This window comes from Garra rufa, chromosome 19, assembly GCF_049309525.1.
Source record: "Garra rufa chromosome 19, GarRuf1.0, whole genome shotgun sequence".
Classification (NCBI taxonomy): Eukaryota; Metazoa; Chordata; class Actinopteri; order Cypriniformes; family Cyprinidae; genus Garra; species Garra rufa.
In genome coordinates, this window is record NC_133379.1 from 15,506,104 (window position 1) to 15,533,974 (window position 27,871).

The 27,871-nt window shown below is 38.7% G+C and overlaps 2 protein-coding genes across 3 annotated transcripts in view; both read left to right on the top strand.

Annotated features, from left to right (window-relative positions):
- The first annotated feature begins 1,542 nt into the window (after positions 1-1,542).
- On the top strand, positions 1,543-18,114 carry ssh2b (slingshot protein phosphatase 2b). Of its 2 annotated transcripts, XM_073824650.1 has the most exons (15): positions 1,543-1,840; positions 6,861-6,976; positions 7,069-7,133; positions 8,109-8,230; positions 8,318-8,383; positions 8,473-8,538; positions 9,466-9,660; positions 9,899-9,992; positions 10,109-10,237; positions 10,325-10,371; positions 10,552-10,698; positions 11,881-12,081; positions 13,326-14,235; positions 14,663-14,684; positions 15,469-15,635. In XM_073824650.1, exons 1-15 carry the CDS (start codon positions 1,722-1,724, stop codon positions 15,492-15,494), a joined length of 2,325 nt encoding a protein of 774 aa, XP_073680751.1. In that variant the 5' UTR covers positions 1,543-1,721; the 3' UTR covers positions 15,495-15,635. The 2 variants fall into 2 exon arrangements, with proteins under 2 accessions (XP_073680751.1, XP_073680750.1); XM_073824649.1 differs by lacking the exon at positions 14,663-14,684 and having other exon boundaries at positions 1,547-1,840; positions 15,469-18,114.
- Positions 18,115-20,740: 2,626 nt separating this feature from the next.
- The window catches only part of coro6 (coronin 6), a 29,576-nt gene continuing 22,445 nt past the window's right edge, over positions 20,741-27,871 (top strand). Inside the window, exons 1-2 of the mRNA XM_073824717.1 lie at positions 20,741-20,901; positions 22,982-23,181. Coding sequence (XP_073680818.1) covers positions 22,984-23,181 — 198 coding nt within the window. The 5' untranslated portion in view covers positions 20,741-20,901; positions 22,982-22,983. The remainder of the gene's footprint in view (positions 20,902-22,981; positions 23,182-27,871) is intronic.

The following is a 27,871-nucleotide window of genomic DNA, read 5'->3' on the forward strand; positions in this document are numbered from 1 at the left end:
CTTTTTTTGTAAAGGGCGTTTGATCTTCTTTGTATGTTCACTTTGTAAACACTGGGTCGGTACTTCTGCAGCAATGTAGGACGATTTTGAAGTTGGAGAAGAAAACAATATGGGAGTTTTTTGACATAACCTAACTGTATTGAGCCGGATCACACAAGACAGGCATTTGAGGTTAAAAAGTATATAAATTGTCAATTTGTTTCAAAAATAACCGATCATTTTGCTCGATAAGACCCTTCTTTTTCAGCTGGGATTGTTTACAGCCCTCTTGATGCTGCGTTCTGTATTTTGGAAGTTTAAGCTTGGGGGCACCATACATATCCATATGGAGAGAAATCCTGAAATGTTTTCCTCAAAAACATAATTTCCTTACGACTGAAGAAAGAAAGACATGAACATCTTGGATGACAAGGGGGTGAGTACATTATTTGAAAATAAATAAATAAATAAATAAATCTGGGAGTGAACTAATCCTTTAATATCTTAATGAGTTTTGTGCAGAAAAGAAAAGTAAAGAAAAAATGATCATTTTGACCCATACAATGTATTGCTACAAATATACCTGTGCTACTTATGACTGGTTTTGTGGTCCAGGGTCACAAAGTTTCATTGATAAAAGCAGTATTTGTGTTTTAATGGCCCTAGCAACTAGTACTGGTTTAAATACATTGCCATAGCACTTTGTCATGTGACCAACAACCTAAATGTTTACACAGGCTTTGTGTTTCACATTTGGTTTAGGATTTCAGTAGCTTAGTCAGTCACAACAGGGGAAACCAGGTAGTACAAAGGGCGAGTGCGACCCATGGGAAAAGACCTATCCTGTCCCCTACCAAGTGCTCCCATGATTGCTATCATTACCAAGGGAAATTCCATCATCTACCTGAAAATAGGACAGCCTCAATCGAACGCACACTCATACAGAGCTAATAGTTTGTTTAAAAGCACTTATTTCAATTTCCTCACCGTTATTTGTAGCTTTCCCCATTGTATAGCTGTGTTTCAGTGTGTAGGCTCATGTAGTGTGAGGTTATTATCGTTCAGTGTTTTGATCACATAAAATAAAGCTTTGTAGTTTGAGATAATTACATTACATGGTCCCTAGTCTCATAGATTTATGTATCTATAATTTATTTACTAAATCAAATGCAGTTTAGACTATATAGACAGGTTTTATAGGTTTTAAGATTTCCTCAGTTCATTTTAGGTTTATCACAGTTCGTACCAACCACTATAATGATTTCATCAGATTTATTAATAGTAATTTTGACAAAATATTATTACTTCAAAAATACTTATGAATTTAAAAGACTTTATTATGCAGATATTAAAAATATGTTTCAGTTTCTGTTATATTAGTTATCAGTTTCCCGAAAGCTCTGAATCCAGTTCATTTGTGTTTACTCGGTGGGTTGATAAGGAGTCTGCTGTCCACCAGAGCACATGTGTCCTGACTCCGCCCACCATCTCAGTGTCTGCCTCTATTTACTTGTGGAGCAGATGGATACACCAGACATCTGAACTGAGAGACTCTACACAAAACAACACTAGCTAATACGTGTTGTAGTTTTCATGAGTTACTGCTGAATTTGCTCTGAATACATTTATCCAGTCAGTCGCTCTGTTGCTTGGAGGAACTTGCCAGTGTTGTTTCTTCAGCATGTGGTAAAAGGATGGGAAAGCTCCAGTGAGGGTTTCCTCACTACTGTGCGACGAAAAGGATGACTTTAGGTGGTTTGGTGACTGCTTTAAGCACCTCCACAGAATGCCTGTCTACACACAATGGAATACAAATACTGCTGCAGAGCGGCTTAATGTACCAGGACAACATCAACCGGTTGTAAGTTTAAAAAATACCAGAATATGTTTAGCTTTGCATTTTCTTTTTCTCCCATTTTATTTCTTCTAATTTGTCTTGTTTTCTTTCCTCTTTTACTTTCTTTTGCACATTTCAAAGTTCTTTTTTTCTGTTTTAATTTCTCTTTTTAATTTAATTTTCTTTATTTTAGTTTTTTTGGGAGTTCTTTCTTTATTTTATTTTAATTTATTAATTTTATTTTAGTTCAGTTTTTTTGTACTTCCTCACACTGATTCCAAAGTTCAGTTATATTGCGATACCATTGAGCTTTTTATCTGTGATGACTGAATATTGTTGCTTCCTGTAATGAAGGATGTTCAGTTTATCAAGGAACTAAATACAGTTGTTTCAATTTGAGAAGCATGTTACATGTATATTGTGTATGTTGTGTCACATGGTAATTGAGGCAGTCAAAACAAACAAAGTGTAGTCTTACACCTTACATCACTCCTACACCCTCTTCCTGTCCTCGGTAAACAGGAAGTCCTTGCCACACACGTTTTTATCATTATGCAAAGACAACATGTATGCCATTAAAGCATACTGCAGGCTCTTTTTAAGTGTGAAAAAAATAGTGCAGTGCAGAATTAGAATAGCAAAGTGTGATCTAAGATGTATGCTTTTTTGACTTTACATGTACAAAGCAGTTACATGTACAGAAACATTATTTTCAATAAGCAGACTATCTTGATTCATATAATTCAGCAAGATTAAAATTGATTCAGAAATGTGCAGGAGAGTAACACCCATGAAACTGCTTTCAATAATGACTTGATGCTGTCAATGCACACACATTGATGAAATGTTCAGTTTACCATAACACATTTGTCATCTCGTCTTTCTGTCTTTCCCCTCCCTTTTCCTGCTGTAACACTCAAACCACTGCTTTAATGAAACCATGTGTGTTAGTATTTCATTGTACAGTGTGAGGAGACAGATGACTGTAGATTGAAGTGTGGTTGGACAGTTCTTGACCCCTGTCAAACTGCCACTTTATTTGTGTGCTGTCCGTTTGTTAGTTACTATGGTGGGCATTCACAGAATAGTTTGAACATTTCAAAAATTGTTTTCAAGGGTATAAGGATTTGGGGGATTTAACTGGGAACTTCCTCATTGAATCTACTCAGATTGCTCTCTGAACCGCTGGTTATAATGACTCAAAATAAGCCAAGAACCGTTACTTTTTGAAATATTGAAAATGTACATATCAATGGTTAGTGAAAACTAGCCTTAAGTAATCAATAACCTAGAAATTAAAATTTCGTCATTAATTCACCATCTTGCTGTTACACACCTGTATACCTTTCTTTATTCGATGAATTGCGAAAGTTAAACTTTTTTTGTCCATATAATAAAAATTAAAGAGAGCTGTCCAGTTCACAATGAAAGTAGTACACAACATTTTGTATTCCTCTGTTTTGTATTCTAGTTTTCTGAAACTGAACTGATGAACAATCAGAAATTTAATGACCTCATAATTTTAAATAGAAACTTTGAGACCCCTTCCTATTTTTTTTTTCTTTTTGATAATCTGTTTCACTTGTCATTATACAAAAGAAATGACGTATAATAGTAAATCACAAACAAATAAATATAACTCAAACTATCCCGTTAGATTACTGACTGGTTCATGACAACACATTGTTAAAAATACATATTCACAGTAAAATTTTAGTTTTGTTCTAATAAATAATCTATATATACATACATACATACATGTGTACATGTATATAAAATATATTTTTAATGCAAAAAGATTGTGTCATGCTGCAAATAAAGTATCTCACAAAAGTGAGTACACCCCTCATATTTCAGCAACCATTTTAGTATATCTTTTCAAGGGATAATACTATAGAAATGAAACTTGGATATATTTTAGAGTAGTCAATGTGCAGCTTGTAAAGCAGTATAGATTTACTGTTTTCTGAAAATAACTCGGCATACAGCCAGTATTGTCAAAATAGCTGGAAACAAAAGTAAGTACACTCTAAGTGATAACAGTAGTATGTTGTTGTTGTTTTTTTAAGATTTATTTTTGGCATTTTCACCTTTATTGATAGGACAGATCAGTAATGACAGGAAGCGAAGTGGGAGAGAGATGGGGGCGGGATCGGGAAAGTTCCTCGAGTCGGGATTCGAACACGGGATGCCCACAAGGCTATCGGCGCCGACAGCAGTATGTTGTTTAACCAAGTAAAGCCATGTGTCCTATTTATCATTTTTATGTTTTTGTCTGCTGGACAGGACCATACAAAGTTGTGTATCTTGTATTAGAGCAGTTAAAATTAGGTGCTTTAAGTACAATTCTCTCAAACTGACCACTGGATGTTCAACATGGCATCTCATGGCAGAGAACTCTCTGAGGATTTGAGAATTAGAATTGTTGTTCTCCACAAAGATGGCCAAGGCTATTAGAGGTTCAGTAACAACCTAAAAACCGAGTTACACTACAGTGGACAGGGTCATACAGAGGTTTTCCAAGAAGGCTTCCATTCGGAACAGACCTTGCAAGGGGCGATCAACGAAGATAAACACTCGTTCTGTGCGTCAGGTGTAGAACCTGGCTTCAAAAAACAGATGCATGAGTGCTGCCAACATTGCTTTAAAGGTTGCAGAAGTAGAAAGTCAGTGCTCAGACCATACGCCGCACACTGAAACAAGTCCATTTGCATAGGCGTCATTCCAGAAGGAAGCCTCATCTGAAGCTGGCTCACAAGAAAGCCTGCAAACAGTTTGCTGAAGACAACATGTCCAATGCATGAATTACTGAAACCATGTCCTGTGGTCTGATGAGATTATAAGATAAACTTGTTTGGCTCAGATGGTGTCCAGCATGTGTGGTGATGCCCTGGTGAGGAGTACCAAAAAAAATTGTGTCTTGCCTACAGTAAACCATGGTGGTGGTAGCATCATGGTCTGGGCTGCATGAGTGCTGCTTGTACTGGGGAGCTGCAGTTCATTGAGGTAAACATGGATTTCATTATGTACTGTACATTCTGAAGCAGAACATGATGCCTTCCCTCCAGAAACTAGGCCAAACGACAGTTTTCCAACATGATAACGATCCCAAACACACCACCAAGATGACAACTGCCTTGCTGAGGAAGCTGAAGGTGAAGTTGATGGGGTGGGCATGTCTTCAGACCTGAACCCTATTAAGCACCTGTGGGGCATCCTCAAGCGTAAGGTGGAGAAGCACCATGTGTTTAACGTCCAGCAGCTCCGTGAGGAGAGGAAGAGGATCCCAACAACAATCTGTGCAGTTCTGGTCAATTCAATGCCCAGGATGATTAAGGCAGTGCCAGATAACAATGGTGCTAACACAATATATTGACACTTTGGACAAGTTCACTTAGGGTGTACTCACTTTTGTTGCCAGCCATTTTGACAATAATGGCTGTATGTTGAGTAATTTTCAGGGAACAGTAAATCTATACTGCTATACAAGCTGCACATTGACTACTCTAAAATATATCCAAGTACTATTGTCCCTTGAGAAGATATACTAAAATGGTTGCTGAAATGTGAGGGGTGCACTCACTTTTGTGACATACTGTATGCTGCAAAAACAAAATATTATAAAAAACTATCCTTTATAGTAGTTATAGAAAAAAGAAATACCGTAACCGGTTCATGATTAACAACAGATCATTAAAGAGATGCTACAGACTTAAGACACACATGTACATAGTCCCATAATACTTCATTCTCACGCTTTCAAGCCAACCTACAATAACACCCTCATAAAAAGACATATGGTTACGCACATGACTCGAAACAACAGGCACACACGCACTAAATGAATCTGTGCCTCTCTCACTTCTCTGTTCTCTCTGCTATTCACACTCGCTCTTGTTTTACAGTCTGCATAGTCTGAATGTCATTGATTGGAGGGAGATATGTTGCATGGGATTATTCAAAGAACAGAAACTCTCACACAGATCCCCCAGCTGTCGCAGTGATGGGGAACAGAGTGTTCTTGTTTGTGTCCTGCACAGAGAGTTCGGTGTGTGAGCTAATGCCCTCAAAAAGGAGTCCTCCCATATTCCCCTACTGAACTCAGTGTCTCATGTTCCACTTGAGATGTAAACCAATCAGAATTCATAGAAAAGATAGAAATAACACAGTGTAACTTCCACATAATAGACACTGTTAAGATGGATGTTTTCCTCTCATGGCTAATTTAAGAATAAGCTGATTTCTCAATGCAAGCAACTACTTTTATAATTGTAAAAAATGAACCAACACAATTAAACAAAATTAAGCATTTGTTCTGTAGATTTTAGGTTCCCTCTCTTAAATTTAACTTAATTTTAATGTGTTTTGCTGACATAACATTGTGGTCATAGCAGCATTTGCATGTGCAAGCACTCTTCAAAAAATGTAAACCTCTATTTGTATTGCAAAATATTACAGTGTAAATTATGTAAAGATAGTAACAAAAAAAAAAAAAAAAAAAGTTCAAAATGCATACATCGCTGTTTAAAAGTTTGGGGTCCGTAAGACTTTTTAATGTTTTTAAAAAGTATCTTATGCCAAACAATGTAAATATCTATTATACAAAAATACAGTAGAAACAGTAATTTGTCAAAAAAAAATATTGCAATTAAAAATGACTGTAAAATGTCATTTATTTCTGAGATGGCAAAGCTGTTACTTCATAATCATTCAGAAATCTTACTCATATGTTGAAAAAACAAATTTTATTATTATGAATCTTGAACAGTTGTGCTGCATAATATTTTTGCTTAAACAATACTTTTTCAGTATTCTTTGATAAATAATAATGTAAAAAGAGCAACATCTATCTGAAATAGAAATCTTTTATAACATTATGGCTGTCTTTACTGTCATATTTGATTAATTTAACGCATCCTTGCTGAATAAAAGTATTTCTTTCTTTCCAAAAAAAAACTTACTGACCACAGACTTTTAAACGGAAATGTATTTACATTTCAGATGTACGCTATATTTACATTTCTCTCCTTTTCTCTGTCCTCAGCATCAGTGAAAGCTTCCTAACAGTAAAAGGTGCTGCCCTTTTCCTTCCACGTGGGAATGGCTCCTCTTCCTCCTCCTGCTCCTCCAGAATCACAGCACAGCGCAGCAAACATGCAGGTAAGGGCATCCGTTAGATGGCATGTGCAAAATAGGCAATAAAAAGAATGTAAATGGTAATAGTTATTAAACAGTTTCAACTTTCTGCGCAGGGGACCTTCAGCAACACCTGCAGACAATGTTTACATTACTGCGGCCAGAGGACAACATCCGCCTGGTGAGCACCACACACTCACATACATTAACTAGCACCAAAACCTAGTAAGCTGCCCATGGATGGCACATTTTTGAGCACGTCAATTCTGGGAAAATCAGCCCACACTGCATGAATCCTTCAAATACAGTGGTGGACAAAATTATTTGAACAAAATTATTGAAAAAATAGTCAGTTATTTCTATCTTTTGCTATAGTGTGTCAGTAGGAAATATCAGTTTACATTTCCAAACATTCATTTTGCCATTAATTGTAATAATCCAGTGAGATTTTAGTTTGCACAAGGAGTCTGACAACTCTCATCATCATCCAGTCCATCTGGAATGACATGAAGAAACAGAACAGAGTAAACTGAGACAGACTAAACCCAGAAGAACTGTGGCAACGTCTCTAAGATGCTTCAAGAAACCTACCTGCAAAGTACAGTACTGTTAAAAGTTTTAGGCACTTGTGTAAAAAAAAAAAAAAAAACATTTGTTATGACCATCCTTTGCGTTTAAAACAGCTTTTGCCCTAGGTGCACTTGCGCATAGTTTTTCAGGTAGGTCTCTTAAAGCATCTTAGAAACGTTGCCACAGTTCTTCTGGATTTAGTCTGTCTCAGTTTGTTCTGTTTCTTCATGTCATTCCAGACAGACTGGATGATGAGATCAGATCTCTGTGTGGAGCACTGGCTGTTGTCAGACTTCTTGTGCAAACAAAAATATCACTGGATTATTACAATTTATGTATTAATTAATGAAATGTAATCTGATATTTCCTACTGACACACTACAGCAAAAGATAGAAATAACTGACTTAAAAGCATTTTAAGCTAGTGAAAATACTAGTGTTCTAATCATTTTGGCCACCACTGTATAAGAAGAATCCAAAATGGGGTAGATGTGAATAATATCATAAAAAGTCAAAAGACTTATCTAAAATACAGTTGCTAGTTTTTTTTTTTTTTTTCTGAATTAAATCTCTATTTTCCTTACAGGCTGTGCGGTTGGAGAGCGCTTTCCCGCAGTGTACCCGTTACATGGTTGTGGTCTCCACTAATGGCAGACAGGACACAGAAGAGAGTGTGGTGCTGGGCATGGACTTCAGCCCCTCCGACAGGTTTGCATGTGCTGCTACTTGTACACTGAAAGTTTAACCAATTAAATACAGTAACAAAAAATAATTTAAATTTTGTGTTTGTTGCAGTTCCTGTTCCATAGGCATGGTGCTTCCTTTGTGGAGTGACACACGGATCCATCTGGATGGTGACGGGTAGGTGTGGCAAATCTGTTAAAAACTGGCACGTCTGTTTCTCCTGCTGGTAGTTCAGATAGTGTTTCACGCCTTTGTTTTCTTTACAGGGGTTTCAGTGTGTCTACCGATAACAAGATACACATTTTCAAGCCTGTTTCAGTCCAAGCCATGTGGTGGGTGCCTTTCCTTTTTTTCCTTGAGATTCATTAAATGTTTCTTTTTTTTTTTTGAAACACAGAAACTAAAAGGAGTAGTTCACCTAAAAAATTAAATTCTGTGATTATTAGTCACCCAAACCTATCATGTCGCTCCAAACCCATAAGACCTTCGTTCACCTTCGGAAAAGAATATTTTAGATGAAATCCGAGAGCTCGGATTTGACGATGTCCTTCTAGACCTTAAATGTGGAAGGACCCTTGCTGCCTGTTGAGGGTTAGAGAGTTCTCGGATTTTATCAAAAATATCTTAATTTGTGTTCCGAAGATGAACAAAGGTCTTACAGGTTTGGAGCGACATGAGGGTGAGTAATTAATCACAGAATTTTCATTTTTGGATTAACTACCCCTTTAAAGCTTTCACTTGGGAAAAAACCAAAACTGAAAATAAAGCGCTTTTTTTTTTTTTTTTTTTTTTTTTTTTTTTCTGCCAGAAATTTTTAGTTACTGAAATTTGTTGCATCACTATTTTGAACACTTTTACTGAAATGTATATCATTACATTTCATTCTGTATTATTTATGTTTTGTTACATACTTTATTATAAGAAATAATAATAATTTATTATTTATTTTTATAAAAACAAACTGTATACATTTATTGTAAGTAAAATAGGTGAATTACTGTATAATTAAGTTATTAATTATATTTTTAAATATTTAAAATTATAAATATGAGAGCTTATTATCATTGAATCCGATAAATCAGTTAACCCTAGTTTCATGTCATCTGTCATCCCTAGGCTGTTCATTTGTTGCCTAGGGTTTTGATCTTATATTTATACTGGGGTACTAAAGGCTAATACTGTACCAAAGAAACTATTTTAGTATCTGTCCAATCCTGATATGGTGGCATGTGTTGATCTGGAGCCCCTTTTTCTTTCAGGTCTGCCCTGCAGTCTCTTCATAAGGCCTGTGAGGTGGCCCGCTGTCATAACTACTTCCCAGGCAGCCTCTTCCTGACCTGGGTGAGTTACTACCAGAGCCGGATGTCTTCAGATCAGGCCCGCATCAATGAGTGGAACGCCATGCAGGACGTGCAGTCCCACCGTGCGGACTCGCCTGTGCTCTTCTCTGAAGTGTGAGTACTAATTTGTAAATGGTTCTGATCTGGAAACTGACACCAATTTTGATGCATTTTCGAAATTTATATTTTACAAGATACTTTCATCAAATAGATAATATATATTTCACTTACAAAGTTGTAAGTGAAATATATGGATGTTTTAGATTTGCACAAATCATTCATTTTTGTTAACAAAAAATATGAAAGTGTTATTATTATTTTACATTTTTTTCTTTTTGCTTTGTGTCTCCAGGCCAACCGAGCGAGAAAGAACAGAGAGACTTATCAAGACTCGTTTGAGAGAGATCATGATGCAGAAGGACCTTGAGAACGTCACCTCTAAAGATGTATGATACAAATCACACATTCTACAAATCACTTCCTGAATGATTAATTTATTCAGTAGAATCTACTCACATGTACTCAGCTCACACGTTGTACTTGCACACTCACTTCTGTTTAGATCCGCACAGAGCTGGAGATGCAGATGGTGTGTAACCTACGGGAATTTAAGGAGTACATTGATAATGAGATGATCGTCATCTTGGGGCAGATGGACAGGCCCACAGAGATTTTTGAGCATGTTTACCTGGTGAGAGTTATGCCACCAATACATTTTAAACATACATTTCGGTTACATTGTACCATAACTCATTTTTAAAACTGCACATAATTATAGGGTTCTGAATGGAATGCATCTAATCTGGAAGAACTACAAAACACCGGGTGAGTTTTGTTGACATCCTCATCTATGAAAACGCACATAATTATAATACCTGCAATAGATGTTACTTGGCAAGACTGCTTTAGTCATAAACCTGTCTTATCTTTTATTATTATCTTTGAAATCTATTCCTGGCGTTAATGATTACACAGATTTTCGGTTGTCTTTGTGTTAACTATCAGGGTGCAATACATCCTTAATGTGACGCGGGAGATCGATAACTTCTTTCCAGGCCTATTTGAGTACCACAATATCCGGGTTTACGATGAAGAGGCCACAGACTTGCTGGCTTACTGGAATGACACTTACAAATTCATCTCTAGAGCCAAGTGAGTATGAATAACCTCCTAAGGCTCATTTTGGAGTTAAACACACAGGTGTTCTAGCTTTTTTTTTTATTATTGTATAAAGTTGTTTATTAACAGAATTTATGCTCTTTCTGAATATGCTACTCTCTTATGATCTCTCTCATGCTACGTTTGTTATGTCAGAATTACCACGTTTGCGAGATTCTACTCTGAAACATTTTGGTGTTACTCATAACTGCAGATTGATCCATCTATGGCTTGTTGTTAATAGCAAGGAAATACATTATCAATGCATTAATTATAATAATTATATATTATTATATAACCAATAATACAAATATAATAATTATTATAATATTAAAACTTTGCACAAGTTTAAAATTCAAAAAATAAAAATAATACAAAAAATAAGTTAGAATTTTACAATTTTACATTTAAAAATATAGTTTTAAATGTTAAAATTGTACAGTATTAAAAATGAAAATTTACTTTGAGATTGCATTTAAACATTGTTATTAAATTGTTTGTAAGGATGTACTTTGAGTAAGCATTAGATGGCAGCAAAGGTAATCTAAATGTAAAAATATGGGAACTTAACATTATGTCCAGTATTGGTTAAATATACAGGATATCTAGTGTTGACTGACACTAATAGACAAAATGGGGGAAAAAACTCACTAATATCAACTAATAACAAATATTCTTTCAATATATTGTGTGTCCCTAATTAATTCTCAATATGCATTTGCAATATTGACTATAATATTAAAAATATTAAAATATGTTGAGGTATCTAACTAGCTTTTGCTGTTGAGGTATTGTGCTACTGGTGTTCTTTTAACATAACATAACATTCCTGAAAATCCAGATGATTGGGAACTTCAAATAACATTCAGTAGTATTATAAAGATAAACTAATAGGAATATTGAAGATCTCTGAATTTTTATCAGTTGCAAAAATTAGGCTTAACAAAGGCAAGAACATGAAATTACTGTAATTCTGACATAATGTGAACTCTGCATTAAAAAAAGTTTCAGGTTTAAAGTCTCTTTTTGTTTTTCTCTTCTCCTTGGTTTCAGATAAAGTCTTAATTCAAATTAATTGTTAACCTGTGTTTTAGTTTTGCTTCACCAACAAATGTCATGTTGACAGTACTAGCACTACATCCATCTTTTAACACAAGACTAATATGATACCAACAGGAAAGCAGGGGCAAAATGTCTGGTGCATTGTAAGATGGGTGTTAGTCGTTCGGCCTCCACTGTGATTGCATACGCCATGAAGGAGTACGGCTGGAACCTAGAGCAGGCCTTTGAGTATGTGAAAGAGCGGAGAGCCGTCACCAAACCCAACCCATCATTCATGAGACAGCTGGAAGAGTATCAGGGAATCCTGATGGCCAGGTAAATGTTTCATTTGAATGTGTAGTCATGTGAATAGCAGGAAATGTCTGTGCGCGTTCAAATATTTAAACATGCAGGTATGCCACACACTGCAGACACATTCACTTCCATTTTAATGACATGTTTCTTTTCACAGTTGATTATAGTGCTCTGATTGTATTCATTGAGAAGTTACAGTGGCTGTTCAACCACATTCCACTTAGTAACTTGTGCGTCTTTGATTGTGTTCTTGCGTCTCAAAGGTTGTAGGTTTGTGCTTGTGGGCTCTGGTGTGGGTGGGTATGCATGTGCAAATCCTGTAAAATCACTGAATGGGATTAATCACGTTTTTTTTTATTTTTGGTCTGACAAAACCACTCAAGCTGTGAAAGATTTTTAAAAGAGCCATATTATACATATTATATATGTTTTCCACCTTCTTTCTAACCCATTATAAGCATTTAAGGTCATGTTGCTAAATACTGAATGTCAAATGTTGACTGGGTATCAATATCATAAGCGTGACCATTTCCCATTTTTGCAGCTTAGTTTGCATAAATAGTCTGGGTTTATGCAACCCAGTACACTACCATTCGAAAGTGTGTGGTCTGTAATTGTAATTTTTAATTAAAAAAAAAAAAAAAAGCTTTCAATGCTTTTATTTTGCAAGGATATGTAAAATTGATTTAAAGTGACAGTAAAAACATTTGATTTCCAATCAAAGACTTCCAATTTAAATTAAAAAAAAATTCACTCATCAAATTATTCTGGAAAAGATTAACCACCACAACTGAAAATAATAGAAAATGTTTTTTGGGCATTCAGCATATTAGAATGATTTCTGAAGGATCATGTGACTGAAGACTGAAGAAATGGCTGTGAAAAAATTAAGCTTTGCCATCACAGGAATATATTATGTTTTAAAATGTATTAAAATAGAAAAGACTTATTTAAAATTGCAATAATATTTTACATTATTACTTTTGACTGTATTTTTGATCAAATTAATGTTACAGTCAATATTCTCTCAGCTGATTAGACTAGAGGGTGTGAAATAAGACAAATGTGCTATGAGTGATGATAAAAATAAATTTAATATCAAATAATAAATCAGCCACTAAAATATGTTGTAAACCTCTACTTCTTTTATACATTGCTACAGTGAAGGTTAGTTTCATAAATGTGTCCTTTTTGATTTTTTTTTTATTGGTTATACTGATTCTTGCATGTTTTGTTTACCCAACCTTTCCTTTTGTCCATACTAGCAAACAAAGACACAATAAGTTGTGGCGTTCCCACTCGGACAGTGATCTGTCGGAGCACCACGAGCCGCTCTGTAAGGCCACTGCTGCACAGTCTCTCGGACGCTCCAATTCCCGCAACCAGAGCTTCGGCCAGACATCACCCTCAATACAAGAGCTACTGCAGACTCTCACTCCCACCTCAGCCAGTGGTACTGAAGCTAAGAAGCAGACAGATCCTGATACGAAATCCTGGCCAGATACCCACATTTACAATGGCCTGGGGTACTCAGACGACAACCTCCATGAACCTACAGGGACCCCCTCCCTCCCTAGACCCAGGGCTGCCACTGTGGTCCCAGAAGCCAGATCCGATGTCACCTCTGTGACTATTACAGAGACTGTCCTGTTGGTTCGTCCTCATCCACCTGCCGCTGTACATAACCCACCCTCGTCCCCTAGGCTTCTCTCAGATGCAATGGCCAAGCAAGGCCCATCTGAACAGCCTGAGGTGTCCAATATTGTGCCTTTGGAGAAGTCTAGTCCAAAGGTGCTCTCATCTGTGAGCGTTAGGAGTAGGACTCCTGATCCATGCACGCAGACCCCAGACTCTTCAGGGCTGCAGGATATCAGCCAGCAAGTGCCTAACACGGAGACAGACTGTGCAGGGCTAAGTTACAGCAGTGATGAAGACCACCACCCCAGTGCCACATTACACAGAGCTGGGCTCTCTACCACCCCTCCCTTGACTCTAAGCGCAGACCGCATTGACTTCTTCAGTGCCAGAGAGAAGTTCCAGGGCCTTTCTCAAGAGGGTCAGACACGTGGGACTTCTGAGCAGGCGGTGCAGCAGATACCTCGGGACAAAAGCCCGAGTGTAGAGACCAAACTGCTACTTCCTGACAACCCTATCAAAGAGGAGGAACAGAAAAAGGTAAGGAGGTATTGAAGGATTGTGGAATGTGCAGTCTTGGTGTACTTTTGGAAACTTCCTCCAATAGGGATGGATAATTTCATCATTTATTCACTCGCATGTCATTCCAAACCAGTCTGACTTTCTTCTGTGGAACACAAATAAAAGCTACTTGAATAATGAAGACATTTGAATAATTCAAGTTTGGAACAACATGAGGGTGAGTAAATTATGACAGATTTTTGGGTAAAATGTCTGTTTATCTCTACAATGCTATAATTGTGTAATTCAATTCTTAAAGGGATAGTTCAGCCAAACATGCACAAATAAACAAAGTAGTTTATTTACTTTAATGTTCATTCTCAGTTAAATAAATTAAACCTATAAATTAGAAAGCTGGACAAAGCATTGAATGCATCTGTCTTAATATTATGTTATTGTCCTGCAGCAAGGGAATAATGTTCCTGAGAGTAAGTGTCAAACTTTATTAAAATCAGGTTCCGTTCCCATACTGTGTCTCACCACATTCATCAATGAAGTCATGTCCCACACTGCCACCCACTGTTGATGAGAAATGTTGCATGGGATCCTTCATTTGTCATGGTGTTGATCAGTCTGCTGCAGTTGCATTCAGTTTTCATGCACAATTAAAGTAAAAGATGAAGTGTGTAATTTTTTTGATGGTAAAAATATCAATGCCAATGGAAGTTGGAATCTCTGGGAAAGCCACTGTGGCTCCTTAATAAATGTAATTAATATAATGAATGACAGTATTAAAATAAATTAATGCATTTAAAATAAATTTAATAAATGACCTGATGGTTAGAACGCTTTGTTAAACTCTAGCCAGCAGATGTCTTATGTTCATTTCTGGGAGACCAGTCATTTGACATGCTTTGGCTCCTGCATTTCAAAATGACCCGATAAACATGTTTTCTTTTGTTCTCTGAGCGAACTATTCAGTCACGTGACTCGTTGACACAAAGTCACATGGCTTTTTTGGATGCACATCTAGGAATTTATTTCACCACCCAGAATACCAAAGCAATTACATAGTAACATACTGGCAACTACCAAACATCCTAGTATCAATGCTATGAGTTTAGCATAGTCAAGCACCACTCACATTTTTGCAACTCTGCTTTGTGCCGCTAGAGACATGGAAATTGTACACTTCACCTTTAAATCACAAAAACAATGAATGTACATATTCAGTACAAATAACCAACTCATGCCCCTGTTTTTCTGCTACAGGAGAGCTGCAGTGTCTCAGTCCATAACATAGTTTCAGAAATGGAGTCCATACAGCACAGTGTAACCCCTCCCCCCCCTTCTACCAGCCAACCTGTTTCCAGTAGCAGCAGTGAGGAAGAGGAGTTCACACAAGCCACATCAGCGGAAGCTGAAAAGGAGAAGGTGGAGCATGGGAAGGACCAGCAAAGCGACTGGCCAAAGGGCACCGTACGTCGCGCCACCAGGGAGCTTGAGCAGAAGATCAAGCAGGAGGTCTTGTCAGCACCACTGGTATCCTCAGCCCATGCATGTCCCTCACGGCGCTCCCCCGTCAACACCAGCAGCAGAGAGAAAACTGAGGAGACCTCATCCCACACACACCTCACACCTGATCCAAGCACTGTGTCAACATGCCATCACCAGCCTCAGAACAACACGAACAAAGTGGAGAAAGACGAGAGTCTTTCGGCTGATGAGGACAGCACGGGAAGAGAGAGCGAGAGACGACTCAGGGAGGGAGAGCCCATGGACACCGGCCTCACACACTCAAGACAAAGTCATTCCATTTCATCCAGCTCGTCTCTGGCTGTTGTTCTACAGCTGGAGGGAATCACCGAGCAGGAGAGTTACACAGACTCTGATCGTCTGCCGGGACGCTGTCCACAAGACATGAGGGAAACCTGGGAGACCCTGAAAGAGCTCGGGGCATTCCTCTGGCAGGTGAGTGGCTGCTCGGACAGGCGGCTTAACCCACCGTGGTCCAGAAGGGAGCAAAGAAAGGGCCGGGCTGCGCGAGAGAGGACCAGAGAGGTGGAGGCTCGGATCCGGCAGGCTGGCCTGACCCCACCCTCATTGCTGAAGCGCTCAGCCTCGTTGGCCAAACTTGGGTCTTTGGAGCTCTCGCCCATTGACCTGAGCGAGCTTGACTTAAGTCCAGCCTTACTCTCTGCTCCCACCAATAAGCCACGTCCCCACTCGTGTAGTGATGATACCTCAAAAAAGAAACGTATTTTGCCCCATTGCACTCCTGCTCTCCCTTCCTCTTCTGCCTCTCCTGTTTCTTCCACTGGATCTCATATGCTTGGACATGCAGAGAATGATGATGAGACTGAAGAGGCAGAATATAGTGACTATGATGTCATGCCCATGCCACTGCCACTCTCCCCACCCTCCAATCAGTGTTGGAGGCGGGATAATGCACAGGAGGCAGCAGGTTACGCCCCGTTACCTGCTCCTGCCTTGATACCCGTGGCAACACGCCAACAATATGGGAGGACGCATCCCCTGCGGAGGCTGAAGAAACGGACAGTTAACCCTTACCACACTATGTGACTTTTATTCTGTATGTGTGCGTGTACGTGTGTTTGTGCCTGCCAGTGTGAGTTTGTGATTAATGAGATAGTACACCCAAAAATGATAATTCTATAATTTACTCACTCCTATTGCGATCCAGACCTGTATTACTTTTTTTTTCTGTGGAACACAAAAGGTATTTTGAAAAATATCTATTTAATTTATTTTTTTCTTACAAATACAGTCAGTTGGGTCCAAAACAACTGACTTTCATTGTATGGACAAAAACATTCTACAAAATGTATTTTGTTTTTCCACAGAATAGACAAAGTCATACAGGTTTTGGTTGACATGAGAGTGGGTAAGTGATGACAAAATTGTCATTTTTGGGTGAACTATCCATTTAACTTGCCACGCATACCTCAGTGGGCCTTATCCAACTGGAAATCAAACAATTGTGGATATTTTAGAGCACAAATGTGATTTGAATGTTTTTGGTGGGGTTGATGGCCCATAAAATAGGAATCATGTAATCCTGACCCATCATTTGAGTAGGAAAAAAAAAATTGCTGCTCTGGAGGAACAATGAAATGTTATGACTGATATACTTTTTGCACAGTGTCTATCGGGTCATTCTTTGCATACTATGGTAATACGTTACCGTTTCATCCTTTACGTTGTCAGTCTATGAACGAAAACCACAATGTTTTCTGCTGAATTGGATTTCTGGAGGTGTGTGTGTGTGTGTGTGTGTGTGTGTGTGTGTGTGTGTGTGTGTGTGTGTGTGTGTGTGTGAGAGAGAGAGAGAGAGAGCTTGTGTTAAGGGATGAAGGAGAGCCATAGATGAGTATGTTTAAAATCATTCAGAAATGAATGACATGTAATTGTGAGTGTAAAATTATTACAGATGTGAGATTATTGTGTGTGTGCATGTTGGTTTAATGAGAATGGGATCAGTTCTGTGGTACTTGTAGAATGTAGAGTTTATGGGCCTCAGTGTGTGTATGTATGTATGTATATTTTGTGGATGTGTATGATATGTATACTTTCACATGGGCGTGTGTGCATTTTCTGTCTGTTTTTGACTTCGGTGCAGTTTCTTCCTTCAGCAGTTTTGTTAAAGATACAACAAAAAAAGAGTCATGGGGGATTTTAATATGCACTTTTTATTATTGTTTTAAGTTTTTTTTTTTTTTTTTTTTTTTTTTTTTAAACTGTGGTTTGTATTCTGGAAGCATGTTCGCAAGAGGATGTATTTAGAGTTGCTTGTAAGGGTGTTTGTTGTACAGTGCAAAAAAGAAAGAAAACTGAAATATGTCTGACTGGAAAAATATTTTCTCTTTTTATTGTGCTTAAACTGTGACAATTAAAGAAAATTTCAAGTGGACAAAAATACTCTTTTTGGTGTTTTTTGTAGGGTATTTTACCAGGTTTCCACAGTCATGAAAAACAATTCAGTTTTAATTTTCATAATATATATTATGTTATATTTGCTCATCTCTAAAATCTAAAAAAAATTGCCAGGTAGGAATTGCTTTTTGTAAGTCCACTCTCTATTGGTCCAATCTCTAATAGGGAGAACCCTGTATTACTCTAAATCTATTAATTGTTCATACTGTTCAGGACACCATTCATGTTTAACTGATGCTTGCTACACTGAAAATATCTGCACATCTGATCAGAACTAATAGACCAAATATAGTGTACATTTAATGCATGAAAGCTACAACAAACTAACTGTTCAGAAGGTAAAAACATATGGAAGTGGGGCTACAGCAACAGTGTCGTCCAACTATCTGTAGTATTTATTATATATTTTAAACATCCATAGAATTGATGTATACTCATAGACTGCAGAAATGCTGTGTTCTCACAGCCACCTGACCTCAGTGTGTGCTCTCACAGCAATCTATAGCCCTGTCACCGGCCCGAGAGAAATAGCCCGACACCCGACAGCCATTTCGAAAATAGACTGGACCGCCTTGACCCCCCTGCCCATACATTATGGCAAGCCAATTTCACATTTAACATTATGATTTAACATTAATATGATTTTTTTTTAGTTTTTTTTTTTAGTTAGTAATCCTATAGTGATTAGTATATATTAAAGTAAGATACTGTTCTCTGGAATACTTGATTCTGATTGGTCTGTTATGACATCCCAAGATCTGATATTTCCTGTAAAGAAAGCAGGCACTTCTTTCATGTTTTTTGTATGACACCATAGACTCATTCTTGGTTTCATACAAAAGCAAACGCTATTTTGCATCAAAGTTGTTCAAAACGAAACAGCATGACTTCAGTATTAACGGTGCGGTATGTAATTTTGACAGCTAGAGGTTGTAATGTGTACTGCAGTTCAAATTCAAAATATTGTTTCTCCTCGTGTGAGTTGCCAGATTGAGGACACGCAATAGGAACAAGCACCTGAATCAAGCACACACACATACAGCTTGGCGAGCACATGATTAACGAATTGAGTTCCGTTTCACAGCATTTTGAGCAAATACACACAAAATGCTGTCAGAATGGCTGTCTTGAGTATCTATACATAAACAGAGGTGGTTACATCTTAAAGGTCCACTGAAGTGCTTTGAAACACGCAGCATTATTCCATGTGTTGGCATAATTTCAACTAAAAACTGGAAGACAGGGCGGGACATATCCTGCAGTCCCGCCCCCTTTAAAAAAAAAAAAAAATAGCCAATAGCATTTTGTTCATATAACAGCTTGGGCCAAAGCCTAAAACAGCATTTGACAGCATATGGCAGGCACAATCTCATCCATATCGCATTATCTATATAAAATATAGCTTTCTATGTAGAATTCAAATGTGTACGACACATTTTGTGGTCTGTGCCTAGTTGTGTATACGATCCACTCCATGCTATCGTGTCTCTGGACTGGAGCAGGCTGTAAGCACACTGCAGTGGTTTGCGTGACACAAAGCGAAACCAGACTTCATTTGTGCCAACAGAATGCATATTTACACTGAATCGTTTCCTATCCCCTATGATGTAGTGCACTACGTGCCTTTCACTGTACAGAAAATACAAATTCTGTAAGCAAGTGACCGATTTCAGCCGCAGCTTCAGTGTCTATTTATAGTGTGGGGGGCGAGACGCTTCGGATTCTAGAGAGCATTTGATTGGACAGAAAGTTTGATGAGAAGCTGAAGTGCAGGGTGATGTCATCAAAATCATTTATTCATATTAGTGGAAGTTACAGACTGTAAGTTTTAAATACTTATGTCTTCCAAATCCAAAATGTGCCATTGTTTTGGAGCACACTAGCTTACAGATAACATTAAGGCATATTATATATTCATATTAAAAGCCAAAAAACTTCAATTTTGGGACACAGGGACTTTAGGGTAACATAGTTAAGAAAATATCAGATGTGTATCAATATATTGAATCTGTGCATTTTTTTTTTTTTTGCGCTTATAATGTTAAACAAAAGAAAGAAAAATGTAGAATCACTTAGTGCTCTTAACTTCTGTAGCTTTAATAGCTATTTGTGTACATTTACTTCGTACAATACAGTTTTCACAACAAGGTAAAGTACTGTTTATTTAGGTAATCTAATGGTCTCTCTGAGGGCTCCGCCTCCCTGAGAATGAAATCCTAGAACCGTCCCTGAGTTATATTTACTTTGTTATAGTAATAATTACTGTAATGTTCAAAAACAGTGTTAAAATAGTTACTAGTATTTATTGCACACAGTACTTATTAGATACTAGAAGGTAAGGAATAAGTACTTGTATATGTTCTAGTACTAACTGAATTGATGCTAGTCACTATTGAAATAAGTGATAGAATTTAATCTAATCTAAAAAGTATTGTACATTTACAGATCGATGCTAGTCACTACTTGTTTTAAAAGGGGGACTAATTGTTCAAATGGCTTGCCATACATATACACTCCTGTCTGTGCACCTCTCTAGCCCCCCCAAACCACCGTTTTCTCTCTCTCTCTTCTCGCTCGGTGTTCAGGGACGACTAGTGAGGAGGAACTCGCGCTAGTTCTGCGAGTCCGCACCAAGTTTGTGACCTGGAATAAACGAGACACTTCTAAAAAGCGCAGCGTCGAGAGGAGCCTTAAACCGTCTTGAGAAAGGGGAAGAGCAGATTTAAAGACATATATTCCCCAAAGACAGCGGTAAGTGATTCATTTGATTGACAGTTACGCAGTTACTCGTGATAAAATGCTGCATTGTGATGACACGCGCGTTGTATAGTTTTTGTAAAGTTCTGTTGTGATATTGTTACGAATAGACTGTGACATCATCATAACGTATCAGTGCAGCACGTTCTGCTCTTTCAGTGAGTTGCTTTAGGAATATCTATAATTAAAGGCCAGGTGTGCGCGGAGCCTATTGAGAAGGATAGCGCACACTGTATACGTTGGCATTGGTATACCAATATACATATTTTCATTCTGTCCCATATGTAAGGATCATGTCTGGACGGGACAGAGGGGGAGACACATGGACAGTTTGGCATGACTATATTAGGAAAGTGACCGTGTCTGAAGACAGTGAGGGGGGCCTTCTCAAATGGGACAAACTGTTGTGTGGTTTAAAGATACTGCATTCTGAAGGGGATTTAACAACTCTAGCCATGTGGTGTAATATCAGTGTCTATTACGTTGTGTCAGTTTAAATGAATAACTCTTTATTGTGATTTCACAAATTTGTGCAGTGGGGATGCAGAATATCTGCGTGTCTCAGACTTTGATATATCAACATTTTCATCTGCTATAAATTAGTTAAAACTCTACAACTCATACATTAGAGGAAAGTACAAAGGATGCAGTTTTTTTTTCTTTTTGTAGTATCTTTTTTTTTTTTACAACATCTACATGTATCAAACATGCTTGTTCAACATAATTATTGTTACCTATCACCTTACCTATCACCACCTATAAACATATTGGAAACATTTGAATTGAAAACACCCAAAATTGGAAACAAATATAGAAATATCTAAAAAAAAGAAACTCTAAAAGCTGTAAAAACAAGCAATAATTGTCTGATCATCTATGATATTTGTTATTTTAACATGTAGATCAAAAACATCTGTAAATGTTATATATCAAATTAAACAAGAACTGATTTTTAATATAAATAATAAATTAAAAAAAATTTTGCTGTTTAAATTTGTGGTATAGAAACAGCTGTGACTTGAAACACCTGTTCGCTGTATCACTGCGCAGCACAATTAATGTTGTCATTGTTTTTGTTGCATAGCAATGTTCTGTTATGTCAGAGTCTATATATGTAGGATTTCTCTTGAAAGGGATTTTAAGGAAAATTTGCATTTCCATGTAACTGTTTTATCAAAGACCTCTCACACTTGGTTAATTAATTAACATGATTGCAAATCATATCATATGATATCATATGCAAATCATATGATAAGTTAACTTTTACTTTCTTAGTTTAGAATTGTTTTTTGTCCTGTAAAACCTTTATTAATTTCTGCTGTCACTTTAGGAAGGTGGTGGTCATGTATTGTAGCAATTTCAACCCTGTGGCTCATTTCTAGCTGTTAAACTGACAGCGTTATCATTCAGTCCGCGTTACAACTCTCAAATGTTTCGATGCTCTTGCACAGCCATGGCTTTTGTTCTCTGTTGTTCAGTAGGAGCTATTTAGGGTTTGTTTATTTCTATCATCTGTTGCTTCTACAATTCATTCTCTTTCATTTGACAACTGGGAAAAAATACGGTTTTTAAAAGATAATAAACTGTACTCTACAATGTACATTAATATGTTTATCACAGTTACGCCTGTCACCATAATATTTCCTCACCGTTATTTTTAAATTGTAATTACCATTGTTAATATTTATAAAAATACGCACAATGTGTATAGAACAGTATATTAATATCTTATTATGAAGATGTGTATTTAAAACTTTAAACAGGCCACTTTTTAGGAGTACCAGATAACAGAAAGAGAATATATATTAGTATATAAAGCAAAGCAATATTTAATGTTATTGTCATTGATTGACAAATATGTTTTGTAATAAATTATAGATAATAAATAAATAATATGTTATTAAGCTAATTAATCAAATATACATTTAGTTTAATTTAATATGCATTTAACAGTTTGATAGGGATAAGCAGTTTTTCCACAGAGTGTACACCAAATAATTATTAAATATTCTGTGTAGTATATAGGCTATTTTATATATGTCTTATATTTAATATGTTTCTCTGTTTTTCACAGCCATGAGTCGCAGCATTGTGCGCCAGAGCAAGTTCCGGCATGTTTTTGGGCAATCTGTGAAAGCGGATCAAGGTTATGATGATATCCGGGTTTCTAAAGTGACATGGGACAGTTCCTTCTGTGCAGTTAACCCAAAGTTTCTAGCAGTTATAGTGGAGTCAAGTGGAGGCGGGTCTTTTCTGGTTCTGCCTCTCTCAAAGGTGAGTGGCTTGAGAAGAAAACTACTGGAACATGTATAATTCTGAGCTCTTATTGTAAAGTTCATGCACTGTCAGGGTACAATAATACAATCTGTGGTCCCAAATACAGTGGACTTTATACATATTACATGTATGCCATACAGCCTTTGTCTATTCTTTCATCTTCATGGGTTTTATTTATGGATATGTTTGTTCAAGAGCCTCAGCCATGGCTCATGTTGAGGGTGCCCATCCCCCACAGGGCTTCCATTTCACCCTCATAGAGGCAAAGGTTTGAACCCCATGGAAACAGGGTACACATCTTGCATATGTTGTCTGAAACTACTTCTGTGACATACCAAAGCTGAGTTTAGAGATGATAAGTAAGCGTTTTTGAGTTGATGTAATCCCCATCTAGGGTTACCACTTTTAATACAAAAAAATAAGGGACGCATACTGCAGCGGGGGCCACATCCCTTGGGGGCCAAGACTACAGTGATCACAGGCCGAATGGCATGCCAGTGGTGGTAAATCGCAACTTAAAATGTGTTTTCAGGGAAAGTATGAAAACTTGGACTTTATAATAAACAGTCTTTCATTGAAAACTGTGTAAACAGGTGCAGTCAGTCTTAAAAGACCCGCCCTCCTCACTGGACAGTTAAAAAGACCAATCAAACTAACGATGACATCAAGTATTACCCAGTCAAAATTAGGAAAGGAGGCATCTTCATAAAATGCATGTGGGATGATTTGCATGAGACGCTGCTTTAAAAAAAGGATAAAAAATACGGGACAAAACCCGTCCCATATTGATTCAAAACGGGACGCGCAATTTCATTCTCAAATACGGGACGATTCCGTATTTTAAGGGACGGGTGGCAACCCTATCCCCATCATGCATTGCCATTCCATCCTATCTGTTACTTAGCAGCTTGCCTTTGCAATGGAACTATGAAAATAGTAGGGATGTTTTACAAAATCAGATTTCTAATACAGTTCATTAAGTTCATATCATCAGTCATCATATGGGTTTGTCTTCTTTTAGAACTTGTGTCACTCACTGGTTTGTTCAAAATGCACCCATACTTACTAGACATTTCTACATAGTGGAATTACTACAATAGGCTCGTCATTAAACTAAGAGTGACAAATTTAACTGTGAAGTTTCTACTGTGATTCCACATAATATATAAATTATATTTTTAATATATAATGAGTAGTTATTTCTCAAAAATTAACAGGGCTGAATAGTTGAGTTTGATGATTGAGTTCACATTTCTGTAAAATTTGAGGGCTATAGAAAGGGGCAAAATAAAAACTTCCTGGCCAAAAGTATTCATATTACAAAAATGTTTGGGGTCAGTAAGATGATCAAATTGATAAAAAAAAGTAAAGAAATGTATAATAAAATGTATAATCAAAAATTATATGGACACCTAAAATGCCTAAATGTCATTAGATAATAGCATTTCAAACAAGTGACACACTTTATGACTTTATGAACTGATGAACATTCGACAACCAAAGACTGTCTACATTATAGAAATAGTTTTGACTGAATTATAAATAGTAAGCTACTTATTTTGTGTAATAGTCTGCTTGAAAAGTGGTGTTTATGTTTTTGTACAGATTAAATTGGTTGCACTTTATTTTACAGTACATGTACTTACATGTACTTACAGTGTACATATCTACGAAAGTTCTGGTAATATAAGGTAGCTACATGGGGGTGGGTTAGGTTTTGTCGGGTCAACAGTCCAGGTGGCCATGGCTGATCAGGGGAGTAGCCCCCCCAAAAAATTTTCTTGGGGGAATCTAGGGTATAGTCCACCCAGGAGAGCACGGAGGGGCGCGCAGGAGAGAACTCCGGCTCTGGAGGGCGCGCAGGAGAGAGCTCCGGCTTTGGAGGGCGCGCTGGCTCTTGAGGAGCGGGCTCTGGACGGCGCTCTGGCTCTTGAGGAGCGGGCTCTGGACGGCGCTCTTGAGGAGCGGGCTCTGGACGGCGCTCTTGAGGAGCGGGCTCTGGAGGACTGGACGACCCCAGCGGAGACTCTGGAGGGCTGGGCGTCTCCAGCGGAGACTCTGGAAGCAGGCTCTGGGCGAGCGGTCACTGGAGGGCTCTCTGGCAGCGCAGTCACTGGAGGGCGCACTGGCGGCGCAGTCACTGGAGGGCGCTCTGGCGGCGCAGTCACTGGAGGGCGCTCTGGCGGCGCGGCCACTGGAGGGCGCTCTGGCGGCCTGGTCACTGGAGGGCTGGGCGGAACCAGCGGAGACTTTGACTTGGCGGTAGCCATCTTGGGTGCAGACTCAGGCTTGGTGGCCATCTTGGCCGGGGACTCAGGCTCGGCGGCCATCTTGGCCGGGGACTCAGGCTCGACGGCCATCTTGGTCGGGGACTCAGGCTCGGCGGCCATCTTGGCCGGGGACTCAGGCTCGGCGGCCATCTTGGCCGGGGACTCAGCAACGGCAGCCATCTTGGCCTGGGACTCAGGCTTGGCGGCCATCTTGGCCCGGGAACTCAGGAACGGCGGCCATCTTGACCGGGAACTCAGGAACAGCGGCCATCTTGCATGCAGACTCCTGCGTGGCAGCCATCTTGCGTGCAGACTCCGGCGTGGCAGCCCTCTTGCTTGCAGAATCTGGCGTGGCAGCCATCTTGCTTGCAGAATCTGGCGTGGCGGCCATCTTGTGAACTGGCGTGGCGGCCATTTTGCGAGCTGACGCTGGCCTGGCGGCTGACGGGCTGGAGCGTGGAGAGGAAGCCGGCAGGTTTGAGCGCTGAGCGGAGGCCGGTAGACTAGAGCGCGGGGAGGAGGCCGGCCGCATCGGGCTGAGGACAGCGGCGGAGCTTTGGAGGATGACAGGGGATAGGAGACTGGGCTGGCGGTTCGATCCGTTGGAACGGTATGTGGAGGTTCTTGGCTTATGGCAGGCTGGCGCGATGTGCTGTGTCTGTGAGGGGACTGGAAGATGAGACTGACCAGAATTTGGAAATTCTTCAACTTCAAAATCAGATCCATTCAAATAGAGAATCAGGTTTATTAGCTCGATCAAGGGGAAATTACAAGAGGGAAGATCGCAGCGAATGGTCTCATCATCCAGCCCCAAAACAAACACAGCACCAAGAGCAGCCTCGTGCCAGCCTACCTGATGGGAGAGCTCGATGAATTCCTCCACATATCGCTCCAACTCACGGCCACCGCAGTCTCCTCATGTCACGTTTCAGCAAAGAGGTCAGGGTCCAAATGCAGGGAACTAGAGTTTTAATAATGTAACACAAAAGCAAACAAACAAAAAGCCAAACCGGTACAACAAAACACGATCAAGGCCAGAACATAAACTTCAGGATACTAGGAATAACAGAAAACAAACCACACAGAAGACAGCATACAGGAAACAATGCAGACTCAACAGGGTAGTGGGAGAGTGGAGATTATAAAGACAATGGTGATTGTGAACAGCTGTGGATGTGATGAGTGCTGATGACAAAGACAGGTGATAACAATTAGGAAGTGCAGTGCAGGGAACAGTGACCTCAGGTGGCTGAGGGAAAACCCCACAGCCCAGATCATGACACCTCAGAGCTGCCTCAGCTCGACTCATCTTGTTTGGTCGGTCAATCTGTCACACTCAGGAGGGTTGTGGAGTGGAGATGGATGAGGAGAACCGTAGTAAATGAAAGAATAAAGTTTATTGAAACAAAACACTGAATAATGATAACAAATAAACAAAACCGGGAGCAAGAAACGAGCACATGTAACCAAACAAACGGAAGTAACATATACATTGACCGACAAACGGGGAGTGCAAACACAGACTCTTAAATACACTGAACAACAAGGCGTGGTCACAAACAAGATAACGAGGGGGAAATACAAATATGGGCAAGACTGAACTAAAAGGACTAAACCAAAAGGGGGAGAACAAGGACTAAACCAAATGAACTAGAAACATGAGGGGAAAAACACTTGGAAAACATGACAGAACAGGACAAAACACAGACATATTCCTGACAGGTTTAGGGGTAGGTTCGGGGTTAGTACCTAGTTATTACCTAGTAATTACTATAATAAGTACATAGTATGTACATGAGGACCAGGACTGTAAAATAAATTGCTACCATTAAATATTTAAAGGTAGTTTAAGTATTCAAATGTTCAAAAAGCTAAATTTGGGACTACTGTATAAAGGTCTCCTATAAATATGATTTTGATGTAAGTTACACAGTCAAAGCAGGTCTTTCACAATAGAAACTATTATGGAAATGCTGAGTTTGACATTAACAAGCATCTTAGATTACTTCCAGTTGTTGCTAATACATGTGCAACCTTTGTCAAATTAAAGTCAAGCATTATGTATTGATAAACAGTAGTGTTCCACATTATTGAATCTTTTTTTGTGAGTTCGATTCTCTAATGGTCCATCAGTTAATGCCCTTTTAGTGTAGCCTCTGCCGAGTCACGAGCATATATCAGCAGGCCTGGAAAGACAAGCTATAAATACCCAGCTAGCCTTCTCCCCTGTACTCAGTTTTAGGCAGGCCAAAAGAAAAACTCCCTTTTCAACGCCTCATCACAGGGTTATAAATACACTCCAGGAGAATGAGGAGGGGAGTGACTTGAGGAGGAGCCGAACATAGAGCCAACACGTGCTTGCAACACAAATAACAAAATAACATTAAAAGAAGTTACATCACAATCCGTAAATAATA

Coding starts and splice junctions, on each gene's coding strand:
- ssh2b (XM_073824649.1), top strand. CDS start 1,722: ATGACTTTAGGTGGTTTGGTGACTGCTTTAAGCACCTCCACAGAATGC. Junction 8,231..8,317: donor GACTTCAGCCCCTCCGACAG/GTTTGCATGTGC, acceptor TGTTTGTTGCAG/TTCCTGTTCCATAGGCATGG. Junction 8,384..8,472: donor ATCCATCTGGATGGTGACGG/GTAGGTGTGGCA, acceptor TTTTCTTTACAG/GGGTTTCAGTGTGTCTACCG.